This window comes from Dendrobates tinctorius, unplaced genomic scaffold (genome assembly GCF_039654945.1).
Source record: "Dendrobates tinctorius isolate UK_male_01 unplaced genomic scaffold, ASM3965494v1 ptg000071l, whole genome shotgun sequence".
In the NCBI taxonomy this organism is placed as follows: domain Eukaryota; kingdom Metazoa; phylum Chordata; class Amphibia; order Anura; family Dendrobatidae; genus Dendrobates; species Dendrobates tinctorius.
Genome location: NW_027361739.1, coordinates 12,152,610 through 12,168,840, shown reverse-complemented (window position 1 = coordinate 12,168,840; position 16,231 = coordinate 12,152,610). Strand labels below are relative to the sequence as shown.

Sequence of the window (16,231 nt, the reverse complement as noted above, 5' to 3'; positions counted from 1 at the left end):
GGTGCATCGCTAAATGTAACGGGACCCTAAGGCTACAATCACACTATTAGTATTTGGTCAGCATTTCACATCAGTATTTGTAAGCCAAAGCCAGGAATGGGTCAAAAATAAAGAAGTGGTGATGTGTTTCTGTTATACATTTTTCTGCCCGTCCCATTCCTGGTTTTGGCTGCAAATACTGAGGTAAGAAACAGACCAAATACTGATAGTGTGATAGTAGCCTAACACCCCCTTGGTAAAGATTAGTGATGAGCAAATGATCGCCAAACATAAACTCGGCACAAATATGGCACATTCGGATTCATGATCGGAAACATAAGCAAAATTTTATAAAATTGGTAAAAATTGGTAACATTCGATAAAAGTGCTGGAAAATATTTGTGCTGCCACAAAAGTATTTTCAGCACTTTAACAACGATAATGGTGGTATATCATGAGTGTTTGACCTCTGCAAACCCCCTCCCCTCATCAAACACGTGCCAGAGGTGCGGCGTTTTTGTAAAAAGTCATTTTTTTCCTAACTTTATGTGTGCACATTGTGGCTAGCCAATAAGGGCGCAGGAAACACCCACAATGTCCTGACACAACAGCTTGTGTCATTGGCTGCTGAATTTACATGTCCATCTCCATATAAATGGAAGACTTCTTGTTTTAGTGCCATTTTGACACTAACAATGCAGAGAGGCTGCTTCTGACGCTGGCACTGTTTACAGCAAGATTTTAGCTAGTTAGTTAGACGGTTGTATATCAGTCATATAGTGTAGCTAGCTAGTGTCCAGTGTGGCTGTTAAATTTACCTTCAAGCACTTTTTTTTTTTTACCATTACTGAGGTCCACAGATAAAGCCAGGAGGGCACAAGTCCTACAAGTGTGTTACGCATTGCTTCTATTGTGCTCCATGCACGAGTATAGCATTCTAATTAATATTTTTTCACTAGCTAAATCTGAAAAGCCTGCTGTATCCCACCTTGTCATTTAGTGCTATGGTGATATTAACCCCTTACCTACAATTGACGTAATATTCCGTCCATGTGACCATGGACCTAATTACCATGGACGGAATATTACGTCCTCGCGATCAGCGGCGCCCACGTGGTGAGCGCCGCTGATCGCGGCCGAGTGTCAGCTAATTATCATAGCTGACACCCGGCACAATGTGTCAGGGGCGGTCACGGACCGCCCCCGACACGTTAACCCCTTGCACACCGCGATCAAACGCGATCGCGGTGTACCGGGGGTTAAAGGGAAGCATCGGCAGGGAGGGGGCTCCCTCCGTGCTTCCCTGAGCCCCCCACGGCAGCGCAATGTGCAGCGCTGCTGCGGGGGACTCCCTTCCTCCAGGCCCCCGAATCCAAGATGGCGACGGGGGCCTGAGGAAGCTGGCTTCCTCAGTGCCTGCAAAGCGCAGGCATGAGGAAGTCTGCAGCAGTGCCTGTGACAGATCGCTGATCTGTCACAGTGATCTGTGATGTGACAGATCAGCGATCTGTCACAGGACAGTGATGTCCCACCTGGGACAAGGTAATAAAGTAAAAAAAAAAAAAAAAGTGTTAAAAATAATTTAAAAAAAATCGCTAAATAAATTAGTTAAAAAAAAAAAAAATATTCCCCAATAAATCCATTTTTTGAAAATAAAAAAAAAACAAAACAATAAAAGTACACATATTTGGTATTGCCGCGTCCGTAATGACCTGCCCTATAAAACTGTCCCATTAGTTAACCCCTTTAGCGAACCCCTTAAAAAATAAAAATAAAAAACGAAGCAAAAAATAATGATTTATTATCATACCACCGAACAAAAAGTGCAATAACGCACGATCAAAAAGACGCATATAAATATCCATGGTACCGCTGAAAACGTCATCTTGTCCCGCAAAAAACAAGCCACCATACAGCATCATCCGCAAAAAAATAAAAAAGTTATAGCTCGCAGAATAAAGCGATACAAAAATAATTATTTTTTATATAAAATTGTTTTCATTGCAAAAAACCGACAAAACATAAAAAAACGACCTAAATGAGGTATCTCTGTAACCGTACTGACCCGAAGAATAAAACCGCTTTATCAATTTTACCGCACGCGGAACGGTGTAAACGCACCCCCCAAAAGAAATTCATGAAAAGCTGGTTTTTGTTCATTCTGCATCCCAAAATCGGAATAAAAAGCGATCAAAAAATGTCACGTGCCCGAAAATGGTACCAATAAAAACGTCAACTCGTCCCGCAAAAAATAAGACCTCACATGACTCGGTGGGTCAAAATATGGAAAAATTATAGCTCACAATATGTGGTGATGCAAAAACTATTTTTACAATAAAAAGCATCTTTTAGCGTGTGACAGCCGCCAAACATAAAAACCGCCATAAATCGTAAATCAAACCCCCCGTTATCACCCCCTTAGTTAGGGAAAAATAATAAAACTAAAAGAAAATGTATTTATTTCCATTTTCCCGCTAGGGTTAGGGTTAGGGCTAGGGTTAGGGCTAGGGTTAAGGCTAGGGTTAGGGCTAGGGTTAGGGCTAGGGCTCAGATTAGGGTTAGGGGTGTGTTGAGGTTAGGGTTGGAGTTATAATTGGGGGTTTCCACTGTTTGGGCACATCAGGTGCTCTCCAAAGGCAACATGGCGTCTGATCTCAATTCCAGCCAATTCTGCGTTGAAAAAGTCAAATGGTGCTCCTTCCCTTCCAAGCTCTGCCATGTGCCCAAACAGTGTTTTACCCCCACATGTAGGGTATCAGCCTACTCAGGACAAATTACAAAACAACTTTTGGGGTCCAATTTCTCCTGTTACCCTTAGGAAAATAAAAAATTGGGGGCAAAAATATAATTTTGCGGAAAAAAATGTTTTTTTTATTTTCACGCCCAGGCGTTATAAACTTCTGTGAAGCACTTGGGGGTTCAAAGTGCTCTCCACACATCTAGATAAGCTCCGTGGGGGGTCTAGTTTCCAAAATGGGGTCACTTGTGGGGAGTTTCAATAGTTTAGGTACATTAGGGGCTCTCCAAACGCACATGACACCCGCATACCAATCCATCAAAGTCTGCATTACAAAACGTCACTACTTCCCTTCCGAGCCCCGACGTGTGCCCATACAGTAGTTTTCTCCCACATATGAGATATCAGCGTACTCAGGACAAATTGGACAACAACTTTTGGGGTCCAATTTCTCCTGTTACCCTTGGGAAAATAAAAAAAATGGGGACTAAAAGATGATGTTTGTTGAAAAAATACGATATTTTTATTTTCACGCCCGGTCGTTATAAACTTCTGAGAAGCACTGGGGGGTTCAAAGTGCTCACCACACATCTAGATAAGTTCATTAGGGGGTCTAGTTTCCAAAATGGGGTCACTTGTGGGGGGTTTCCACTGTTTAGGTACATCAGGGGCTCTCCAAACGCAACATGACACCCGCAGACCATTCCATCAAAGTCTGCATTCCAAAACGTCACTACTTCCCTTCCGAGCCCCGACGTGTGCCTATACAGTAGTTTTCTCCCACATATGAGGTATCAGCGTACTCAGGACAAATTGGACAACAACTTTTGGGGTCCAATTTCTCCTGTTACCCTTGGGAAAATAAAAAAATGGGGACTAAAAGATCATGTTTGTGGAAAAAATACGATTTTTTTATTTTCACGCCCGGTCGTTATAAACTTCTGTGAAGCACTGGGGGGTTCAAAGTGCTCACCACACATCTAGATAAGTTCATTAGGGGGTCTAGTTTCCAAAATGGGGTCACTTGTGGGGGGTTTCCACTGTTTAGGTACATCAGGGGCTCTCCAAACGCAACATGACACCCGCAGACCATTCCATCAAAGTCTGCATTCCAAAACGTCACTACTTCCCTTCCGAGCCCCGACGTGTGCCCATACAGTAGTTTTCTCCCACATATGAGGTATCAGCGTACTCAGGACAAATTGGACAACAACTTTTGGGGTCCAATTTCTCCTGTTACCCTTGGGAAAATAAAAAAATGGGGACTAAAAGATCATGTTTGTGGAAAAAATACGATTTTTTTATTTTCACGCCCGGACGTTATAAACTTCAGTGAAGCACTGGGGGGTTCAAAGTGCTCACCACACATCTAGATAAGTTCCTTGGGGGGTCTAGTTTCCAAAATGGTGTCATTTGTGGGGGGTTTCTACTGTTTTGGTACATCAGGGGCTTTCCTAATGCGACATGGTGTCCGATCTCAATTCCAGCCAAAAACGTCAAATGGCGCTGCTTCCCTTCCGAGCTCTGCCATACGCCCAAATAGTGGTTTACACCCACATGTGGGGTATCAGCGTACTCAGGATAAATTGCACAATATCTTTTAGGGTCCTGTTACTTTTGGAAAAATAAGAATTGAGGGTGAAAAGATCATTTTTGTGGAAAAAATATGATTTTTTAATTGTACTGCTGTACGTTATAAACTTCTGTGAAGCCCTTGGGGGTTCAAAGTTCTCACCACACATCTAGATAAGTTCCTTGGGGGGTCTAGATTCCAAAATGGTGTCATTTGTGGGGGGTTTCCACTGTTTTGGTACATCAGGGGTTTTCCAATCGCGACATGGTGTCCGATCTCAATTCTAGCCAAAAACGTCAAATGGCGCTGCTTCCCTTCCGAGCTCTGCTATGCGCCCAAATAGTCATTTACACCCACATATGGGGTATCAGCGTACTCAGGACAAATTGCACAATAACTTTTAGGGTCCTGTTACCCTTGGAAAAATAAAAATTGTGGGTGAAAAGATCATTTTTGTGGAAAAAATATGATTTTTTAATTGTACCGCTGTACGTTATAAACTTCTGTGAAGCCCTTGTGGGTTCAAAGTTCTCACCACATATCTAGATAAGTTCCTTGGGGGGTCTAGTTTCCAAAATGGGGTCACTTGGGGGGGGTTTCCACTGTTTAGGTACATCAGGGGCTCGCTAAACGTGACATGGCGTCCGATCTGAATTCCAGCCAATTTTGCATTGAAAAAGTCAAACGGCGCTCCTTCCATTCTGAGCTCTGCCATGCGCCGAAACAGTGGTTCCCCCCCACATATCAGGTATCAGCGTAGTCAGGACAAATTGCACAATAACTTTTGCAGTCCAATTTCTCCTGTTACCCTTGGTAAAATAAAGAAAATTGAACCTGAAGTATTTTTTTTGTGAAAAAAAGTTAAATGTTCATTTTTTTTTTAATATTCAAAAAATTCCTGTGACGCACCTAAAGGGTTAATAAACTTCTTGAATGTGGTTTTAAGCACCTTGAGGGGTGCAGTTTTTAGAATGGTGTCACTTTTGGGTATTTTCTATCATATAGACCCCTCAAAGTGGCTTCAAATGTGAAGTGGTCCCTAAAAATAAAATGGTGTTGCAAAAATGAGAAATCGCTGGTCAATTTTTAACCCTTATAACTTCCTAGCAAAAAAAAATTTTGGTTGCAAAATTGTGCTGATGTAAAGTAAACATGTGGGAAATGTTATGTATTAAGTTTTTTGTGTGCCGTATCGCTGTGATTTAAGGGCATAAAAATTCAAAGTTGGAAAATTGCGAAATTTTCAAAATTTTCGCCAAATTTCCGTTTTTTTCACAAATAAACGCAAGTTATTTGAATGCAATTTTACCACTAACATGAAGTACAATATGTCACGAGAAAACAATGTCAGAATCACCAGGATCCATGAAAGCGTTCCAGAGTTATGACCTCATAAAGGTACAGTGGTCAGAATTGTAAAAATTGGCCCGGTAGTTAACGTGCAAACCACCCTTGGTAGTGAAGGGGTTAAACTTGTCTGCAGACCTAAGGCACATTAAAAAAAATTATAATTTTTTCTGTTGCTAAATGTGAAACAGCCTGCTGTATCCTGTGTTGTCATGTTGTGGTGGTGATATGAACCTGTCTGCAGACCTAACGAGCATTAAAAAAAATTATAGTATTTTCTGTTGCTGAATGTGATACAGCCTGCCATATCACTCATTGTCATATTGTGGCGGTGATATGAAGCTGTCTGCAGACCTCAAACACATTAAAATATTTATTTTTGTCTGTTGATAAAGGTAATACAGCCCGAAATATCCAGCCTTTTCATTTAGTGGCGTTGAAATTGGTTTGTGTGCAGAGCTGTTGTACTTTAAAATTAATTTATTTTATTTTTTTACAAACGTAATACAGCAGCCGAGATCTGAGTTTGAAATTATTTTGATCCTATCTTCTAGATTGTGCATCTTTGGCATCCAATTTCTCATGGGCATTAAACCAAGCTTGAGACACACATCTGTTACACCTATCTTTTGACGAGCATCAAGCACTCTCTGGTAACTGGTGTTGTGTAAATGAATAATCGTTGTAGGCTGGATCCTGAATCTCATACTTCCCATAGCCGCCCTGTTATTGATCCTGTTGTACATTTCCATTCCTGCCGTCGTCATGGCCCTTTTCCTGAACAGTTCATATTATGAAACGTCGGCCATATTTCTCCAGCAAACCTGCACCTTACCAACAGCAACTGTAGGAAAGAGGGAGTTCAAACACCACGGACAATCTTCAAGATTATACAGGCCTCATTCACACTAAAAAAATATTTTATGTTACTAACCGAATACAGAAGAGGAGATCTCAGTTTGAAATTGTTTTAAGCATCTAGTCAATGTTATGCAGATCTCATCGACAGGCCCCCAAAAATTCTTCTGTTACTAAAGTCATACAGTAGGGGAACATGTCACTTTGAAATTGTTTGTAGCATCTAGTCAATGTTATTGTAACGAGCTGGGTATTGGAACTACTGTGCCAAAGCGCTAGTAAGACCTGGAGGGGCATGACTAGGAGCCTCACCCAATCCGACCACGGACATGCAGCAGGTAACGACACTGCAATCCGAGGAGAGACAAGGGAAGTCATCCAGGTGCTACTCCAGGACTGACCTTGGGTAGATGGTGGCTGACCCCTAGGAGTGGATAGCTGGAATGGCCTGGGGTAATGTCCAACAGATGCAGACAGGCAGAGAAGATGACTGGTGCAGACAGTCTAACGGACAAATGAGCACTGACGGCACAGCCGGTTTGGCTTTCGTCGAGATGAACACTGCAGCTGGCTCTGCTGACATTTAGGTGAGCAATGACAGGTGCAGATGGCTCTGCTGCCGTTGAGGTGAGCATTGGCGGGTGCAGCTGGCTCTGCTGCTGTTGAGGTGAGCACTGGCAGGTGCAACAGACTCGGATACAAGAACCAAACAAACTCACAACATTGTACAGGCACCTCCATGTTGGAGGAGGTGGTTTAAATAGTAAGTGACCTCCAGCTCTTGGCTGGGGATACTTTAGATGAATGCGCGCAGCCCCTTTAAGAAAGAGGAAGTGTGTGCGTGCACTCCAAGCACAGTGCCTGAAAATCTGTTAGGAGTGCACGTGCCCTGGGCAGCAGCAGACCTCTTCTGTTACTAATGTCATACAGTAGGGGATATCTCACTTTGAAATTGTTTGGAGCATCTGATCAATGTTATACAGGCCTTATCAACACCAAAAAAAAACAAATAAAAAAAAATCAGTTAATAATGTAATACAGTAGGGGACATCTCACTTTGAAATTTTTTGGAGCAGATCTTTTTTGTCATACAGGCCTCATCATCACTGAACCACTTCTTTCTGCTGTAACGAATTAATCACACCACATTTCACCTTCTAATTTTGTGCCGCTTAAATTCAGCTGTGTGCTGAGGTTGTGCAAAGTAAAAAATCTATTTTTAGTTGCTAAAAGTGTGCTGCTAGCACACTATCTGAACAACATGATTGGAAAAAGCGAGGTCGTGGAGGAAGGGGGTTTAGGCTTGGTGTTCGAGGTGCATGTGTGGTAGATGTTAATGTTTCTGAAAGCACTAGTGAATCACTAACGTGACGTCCTATCCAAAGACAACTGACAACTTCTGTTACTGGATGTAGGGGTATGCCTCCACAGTTTGATCGCCATCCATACCAACAGAGGCGTATCTAGGCTTTCTGGCACCCGGGGCAAGAATTTGTTTTGGTGCCCGACCCCCCCCCCCCCAAGTACATATGCGACTTGCACACTTAGCCATGTACCCGCGAGCTGCTCTCCCTAATGCTCTCAATGTTCAGTAAAAAACTGAAAGCAGGAAGAGAAGCTCATTGTCACAAGACCATAACTATGAAAATCACATATGAGTGAAGTGTCCATGTGATGACTACTGGAACCTGCAGAGCTGAATCCTGACATTGCAGGCTTCTGAATTCTGCACTGCACACTTTTAGGACTCTCCCTTGCCGATATACAGTCACGTCACCACAAGTATGTGATTTATATGCTTCTGGCCACATTCCAACTAGACATGCCCAACCTCGCTGTGTTCATTTTCATTGAGTGAAGCCACACATGTCTAGTCAGCATGTGACCGTATGTACGTAAATTACCGGAACGAGAGAATCCTAACAGCATTCAGTGAACACTGTGAGAATTCAGAAGTCTGCAGTCACATAGAATGACAGTAGACTCAGCACAAACCTGAGCAACCCCTTTAGGGTAAGTGCACACGTTGAGGATTCTGCTGCGGATTTTTCCGCGCAGATTTTGCAAAATCCGCAGGTAAATCCGCAGGTCAAAAGACCTGCGGTTTATCTGCGGATTAGCCTGCGGTATTCCCCTGCGGCTTGACACCTGGTAATGGAGCAGGTGTAAAACCGCTGCGTATTCCGCACAAAGAATTGACATGCTGCGGATTAGAAAAATCCGCAGCATGTGCACAGCATTTTTTGTTTTTCATTGATTATAATGGTACTGTACACCGCAGCAGAAACTTCTGCGGATCCGCAGCATGTGCACATACCCTTAATGTTCCTAACATAAATAAAAACATGAGAATATGTCAGTATCACAAATAATATTTACATCCAAGTACCTTATGGATGACCTTGTCTCTGGAGTCGTTCTTCTTTTCTTCTTCTTGTCCAGACCCCATGATGAGTTTTCTCATCCACATCTCGTCTCTGCAGACTTCCATCTTCTCCGGTCTTCTGCAGCAAATCTCCACACGATGCCCTTAAAGATAGAAGTGTCATTATAATGCTCCTGAATAAAAATATCTGCAATATAGTGTCTCCTCGCACTATGCCCCTCCTTCCCCATACTGTCTCCTCTAACATCCCACCTGTTCACCATACTGTCTCCTCATATATTTATCCCCTCACTCTCTATACTGTCTGCTCAAACATACCCCCGAAACCCCATACTGTGTCTGCACACATGCCATCACACTCACTCCCCATACTGTGTCCACATACATTTTTCCCATCGCTACTCATACTGTGTCCACATACATTTACCCGTTCGCACCCCTTACTGTCTGCACCCATCCCGCAAACTGTTTCCTCAAACATGCCCTCATACATACATACTCTTCATTTTGTGTCCTCAAATCTCCCCACACACATTAAATACCCCATCCCCACTCCAAATCCCCCCATCCCCAATCCCCCACACACATTAAGTACCCACCATCCCCACTCCAAACCCCCCACACACATTAAATCCCCCATCCCCACTCCAAATCCCTCACACACATTAAATAACCCCCCATCCCCACTCCAAATCACCCCACACATTAAGTATCCCCACTCAATAACCCCCGTCCCTACTCCCAAATCCCCCCACACATTATGTACCCCCCACTCCAAATCCCCACACACATTAACCCCCATCTCCACTCATTAACCCCCATCCCCACATTAACCCCCATCTCCACTCATTAACCCCCACATATTAACCCCCATCTCTGCTCATTAACCCCCCACTCATTAACCCCCATTCCCACATTAACCCCCATCTCCACTCATTAACCCCCATCCCCACAGTCACCCCCATCTCCACTCATTAACCCCCCACATTAACCCCATCTCCACTCATTCATTAACCCCTCTACTCATTAACCCCATCCCCACATTTACCCCATCTCCACTCATTAACCCTCATCCCCACATTAACCCCCATCCCCACATTAACCCCCATCTCCACTCATTAACCCCCCATACATTAACCCCCATCTCCACTCATTAACCCCATCCCCACATTAACCCCCATCTCTACTCATTAACCACCACCCCACATTAACCCCCATCTCCACTCATTAACCCCATACACATTGACCCCCATCCCCACATTTACCCCATCTCCACTCATTAACCCCCACACATTAACCCCCATCTCCACTCATTAACCCCATCTCCACTCATTAACCCCCATCCCCACATTAACCCCCATCTCCACTCATTAACCCCCATCTCACTCATTAACCCCTCCACTCATTAACTCCCATCCCCACATTAACCCCATCTCCACTCATTAACCCCCATCTCCACTCATTAACCCCCATCCCAACATTAACCCCCATCTCCACTCATTAACCCCCCACACATTAACCCCCATCTCGACTCATTAACCCCCATCTCCACTCATTAACCCCCCCCCACTCATAAACATCCCCCATCTCCCATCTTCGGTGGTTTCTTCAGCTCCACAGAGGAGCACACTTACCACCAGCGTTCGCTCTGGGTGCCAGGGTGTGACATCAGCAGCATGATCACATGACCTGATCACGCTGCTGACGTCGCTCTGAACTGGCAGTCAGAGCTTCAATTGTACTGGCGTCTGTATAGACGCCAGTACAATTGCTGCCTGAGAGGCGGTGCGGCCTCCTCTGCACCGGCTGTCAGCTTGACAGCCGTCACAGAGAACAGCCGACTCACAGGACACTGAGCGGCAGAACGCAGCCGCCAGGGGGAGACACTGCAGACCGGTGCATTAGGCGGCCCAACTGCTCCCCCCTGCTGATTGCGCCCGGGGCAACTGTCCCGGCTGCCCCCCCAGATACGCCTCTGCATACCAGGTATATGATTCCATTTACCCTATGTTTGTTGGGGCTATTATTGCTTTAAACCTTTTATGGTAATTCACTGGCAATGGATTTAATATCTTTGCACTGGTGCTTGCACGATTGCACTTTATTCACAGGACCTTTTTTTAACCTGCCCTCACATGTATTTCTTTATTGATTATTGTGTTATTTATTATTTTTAATATTTCACCATTATATTAATTGGCCCATCTATACATAGTGGACCTTTATATAGGTATGTTGGCGGACTTGAATATTTATTTATTTCCTCATTTTTTTCTAAATTTTGTATATTATATGCTATATAAGTCATTACAAGTTTTAATATTTTTATGATATTCTGTAGTGTGGACACTCTTGCTTAAGTTTATGCCATTCACTTTAATAAAGGCAATTTTTTAAGATTTTATGTCTTTTCTGTCATTAATCAATACATATTTGGTGTGCTTTTATAATTTCAATACCCAAATGGTCTGCCATTGTAGTTTTTTTGGTTGTTTACAAAATCATTGCTAATTTATTCTGATGATGAATATTTAGTTTGTGACGTCCTCCCTTGTTTAATCTATTACTGGTTGTTGTAGTTTTTAGTGTGGTAAAATTGATGCCACTTTGTTAGAGTCTGACAGTAATTTTTGTAAATGTGTAGATTCAACATTGGATCTCCTTCATGTGTATTGCCTGTAGCAGTAGGCCTCCGATACTGGCAGTCCTCCACTGTCTTTGCGTAAACTACCTGTGTTACTATCCTTACATTTTCTGACAATAGAAATCTACTAAACTGATATGTGTGCCACCTGAGTGTGGCTGAGCATCACTTTCAACTTTTTGGGGGGGTTTTATCACTTACATAGCGCCAATAATTCAACATTTGCTATGCAGACATTACTGGCACTGTCATCATTGGGACTCACAATCTACATTTACTATCTGTATGTCTTTGTAATGTGGGTAGAAAAATAATTATTGTGCATAAACCCTCACAAACACTGGGAGAACGTACAAACTCTTTGCAGATGGTGTCCTTGGTGGGGTTGTAACACAGGACTACAGCGCTGCAAGACTGCTAATGTTTTTACGTTGACAACTGAACGTTTCTATGGTTGGAAGGCTATCACTGTGATTCAAACTGTGTGACTTACTGCTATGTTGGGGAAAACCACTGTCAAGATTGTCTTCCAGCATGTTTTGATACTGCAACATGGGCACATCCCTTTCTAGGAGGGGAAGCAACAGACAAAATGTACTTTTGTATTGTGGCTAGAACACACTGCAACCCAGTAGACAGCAATATTTGGAATCATAACTATAGGGGTAACAATCATGTTGCAGATAGTGCTGCAAGAAGGCACTCATGGGTCTGTCTCTTTCATGAGTTCCAACTCCGCATGGTGATGGTGGTGGTATAACACTCAAGCTTTCTTCCGCCATCCACTCCTGACAACCACGGACAACATAGAGGTAATAATCATTATCTTCTTCATCTCCTAACTGTGGAGCATCCATCTCCTCTCCCTTCTCGTCCTTTTCATGGTCCTTCTCCATTTGTTCCTTCCATGCAAACATCTGTGATATGACAGACCTGAACTTATAGATATTGTTAAGCCTAAAGATATCCTCCTCTGCTTCCTCCTCTTCCCCCAGGACCACCACCTGCTCTCTCACACTATTTAAAGTGTGCTACAGCATGTAGATAACAGTAATGCGGATGCTGATGATGGCACCATGACCGCTAACCATCTTAGTAGCCATTAAGAAAACGTACAGAAGGGTGCAGAGGTCCTTCATCTGTATCCAGTATGCAAGTGTGAATTGCACCACGTCTGTATTGCGTTGTGCCAGACTATGAAAAATGTCATCCTGCACCAGTTCTTAGAGCTGCTACCACAGTCACTGCAACAAGTGCAGAGTTTATTTCCACGGTGTGGTCATATCTCATATCAACCGGTTAACCGTTAGTCTGAAAGATCTCTATACCAACTGAAGTGGAATGGTGGAAGTTATTACGAAAGTGGATTCGTCAGCAGTGCATCCAAGCTGGGACAGTGACAGAGGAATTGCTGTACCATCAGGTTGAGGATGCGAACCATGTAAGTCACGTGTTTTAGGTTGGCCCGGCGTAGGGCTGCCACCAGGTTTGCACCATTATCGCACACGGCCTTCTCTGGCTCCAGGCTGAGTATTGACATCCATTTCTCAAACTCTGCATGGATAGCTGTCCTCAACTGTTGATCTGTATGACTGCGATCTCCAAGGCATATTATTGTAAACACTGCCGGATTACGGTGAGCCCTGACTGCACAGTACGGAGGTGAAGAAGGGATTCTCTCTGCAGTGTTGGAACATGTGCTTAATTAAGGCAGTGGCTGAAGGCGCAGGTGGAGGCCCTAGGAAGGTATAGGAGGCAGAAGCACTGCAGGAACTGTTACGTACAACGGTTTGTTTCGCAAGCCATGGTGATTCCAAGACTTGGTGTCTAGTGACACCTTGAGGTCTACTGCATTAGTTCTCCATTTCCTGGTGTGTACTAGTTTATTTCTCCAAGCAAAGATGTTTAGTAGTTTAGTTCTCCAATCCCTGTTGTCTATTAGCTTAGTTCTCCATGTTCTGGTGTTAATTTGTTTAGTTCTGCAATCATAGCTGTTTAGTAGTTTAGATCTAAAACTCCTGTTGTCTATTAGTTTTGTTATCCATCTTATTGTGTGTAGTGGTTTAGTTCTACAACCCTAGCTGTTTAGTAGTTTAGTTTTCCAACTCCTGTTGTCTAGTAGTTTAGTTATCCATCTTATGGTGTGTAATGGTTTATTTCTCGGTCCCCAAGCGCCCTGCAAGTCTTGGGGATTGCAGATTGCAAGACTTGTGGAGCAGCCCCTTCCCCGACTGCCCCTACAGCCACCAGAGTCACCCAGTGCCCAGTCATCTAGCTGTAATTCCTCGATCACACCCATCCTCAAAAAGCCCAACCTTGACCCATCCTCTGTGTCTACCTAGCACCAAATATCATTTCTCCCCTATGCCTCAAAACTACTGGAACAACACGTACATTTTGAACTGTCCTCCCACGTCTCCTCTTGCTCCCTTTTTGACCATTTACAGTCTGACTTCAGACTGCACCATTCCACTGAAACTGCCCTGCCTAAAGTCACCAACAACCTACTAACCGCAAAATGAAAGCAATGCGAGTTTGTTTTCCTCCTTCCCCTGGACCTGGCATCTGTCTTTGAAACAGTAGACCATTCCCTCTTACTATAGACATTCTCATCTGAAACACTGTGTTTCAGTCTTTGGGTCGTGTGAACACTGTCCGACCCACCTGTTCACTTTTGTGCATGTCTCATGTTTTTAATCTATTAGTTTCTTGCTTACGCAAGTTTTGGGAGATTCCCACCCCTCTCTTGTGAAACAGGCACATAAAGAGCCGTCTTGCACAGCGTGCCCACATCAGGCAGAGCCTTTCTGAATCCTGCTCATATAGGTACTGTTCACATGATCAGGTTTTAAATACATTAGATAGGACTGCTCCGAGATGGGTATACTGTGATGTTGGTGGAGTGGCTTAGTATACATTTTTTGCAAAAAAAGTATCAACTAAATACCCTGTTTTTGTTATCATCTTTTTACTAGCACTTGCTGTCTACTGTTATTTATATTTTTTTTTACAGCAGAGTATTTTTGCACGCTTGCCATACTGTTTTTTCTTTGTGTTTCTGTCTTTGGGTGATGTGAACACTGTCCGACCGACCTGTTCACTTTTGTGCATGTCTCATGTGTTTTTAATCTTTTAGTTTCTTGCTTATGCAAGTTTTGGGAGATTCCCGCCCCTCTCTTGTGAGACATACATATAAAGACCCGTCTTGCACAGCGTGCCCACATCAGGAAGAGCCTTTCTGAATCCTGCTCATATAGGTACTGTTCACATGATCAGGTTTTAAATACATTAGATAGGACTGCTCCGAGATGGGTATACCGTGATGTTGGTGAAGTGGCTTAGTATAAATTTTTTGCAAAAAAAACGTATTAACTAAATACCCTGTTTTTGTTATCATCTTTTTACTAGCACTTGCTGTCTACTGTTATATATATATTTTTTACAGCAGAGTATTTTTGCATGTTTGTCATACTGTGTTTTTTCTTTGTGTTTCAGTCTTTGGGTGGTGTGAACACTGTCCGACCGACTTGTTCACTTTTGTGCATGTCTCATGTCATTTACCGGGGGGGTGGGAGGGGGTGTCAGAGACCATACTCACCTCTCCTGGCACTTCTCTGCAGCCCCTGCGTCTCCCTCTGCCATCTGCTTCCTGCATTCAGCGTTCATGTGGTACCGCTCATTAAACTCATGAATATGTGCATATTTATGAGTTTAATGAGCGGTAACACGTGACCAGCTGAATGCAGGAAGCAGATGGCAGAGGGAGAAGCAGGGGCTGCAGCTGCAGAGAAGTCCTTATGCTAGGAAGGGTGAGTATGACGGGGCCAGAGTGATATTCACCTGTCCCCGTTCCAAGCCGTGCACCACTGTGTCTCCGGGTCCTCCTGCTGTGACAGCAGAGGGCGCGATGACGTATCAATGCAGAGATCCAGAAGACACAGTGGTGCACGGCTTGGAACGAGGACAGGTGAATATCGCCACTGCCAGGGGCTCAGGACACCGGCACCTGGCCCCCAGCGATGGAGAGGTAAGTATGTCATTTTTTTTATTGCAGCAGCAAATAAGGGGTATTTATGGAGCATCTTATTGGGCAGCATTAACCCTTGTGGAGCAGCATATGGGGGGTATTTATGGGGCAGCATTAACCCTTGTGCAGCAGCATATTATGGGGGATATTTATGGAGCATCTTATGGGCAGCATTAACCCTTGTGCAGCAGCATATGGGGGAATTTATGGAGCATCTTATGAGGCAGCATTAACCCTTGTGCAGCAGCATATGGGGGGTATTTATGGAGCATCTTCTTGGGCCAGCATTAACCCTTGTGCAGCAGCATATGGGGGGTATTTATGGAGCATCTTCTTGGGCCAGCAGCATATGGGGGGGTTTTATCTATGGCATAGAAGAGAAAAAGCAGGACAAAGGCACAGCTGTATGACCTCGGGTTAATGAAGCTGCATACATTTCAGGGAGCACAGGTGCCACTTCCAAGGAAAATAGTCTGTATATCCATAGAGAAGAAAGTGGATAGGCACATTCCATCCCATGTAATCCTTTATTGTGGCATCAAGATACCAACAGCAGGCAGATAAAACCATGGAGCAAGTACAGACGACGATCGTTTCGCGCTTACATAGCGCTTCAACAGGTCATATGACCTGTTGAAGCGCTATGTAAGCGCGAAACGATCGTCGTCTGTACTTGCTCC

The 16,231-nt window shown here is 43.8% G+C and overlaps 1 protein-coding gene across 1 annotated transcript in view; it reads right to left on the bottom strand.

The window, feature by feature from the left end:
* LOC141096106 (uncharacterized) overlaps positions 1–16,231 on the bottom strand; it is a 102,668-nt gene that overhangs the window by 25,939 nt on the left and 60,498 nt on the right. The window contains 2 exon segments of the mRNA XM_073582520.1: positions 12,259–12,441; positions 12,942–13,050. Coding sequence (XP_073438621.1) covers positions 12,259–12,441; positions 12,942–13,050 — 292 coding nt within the window.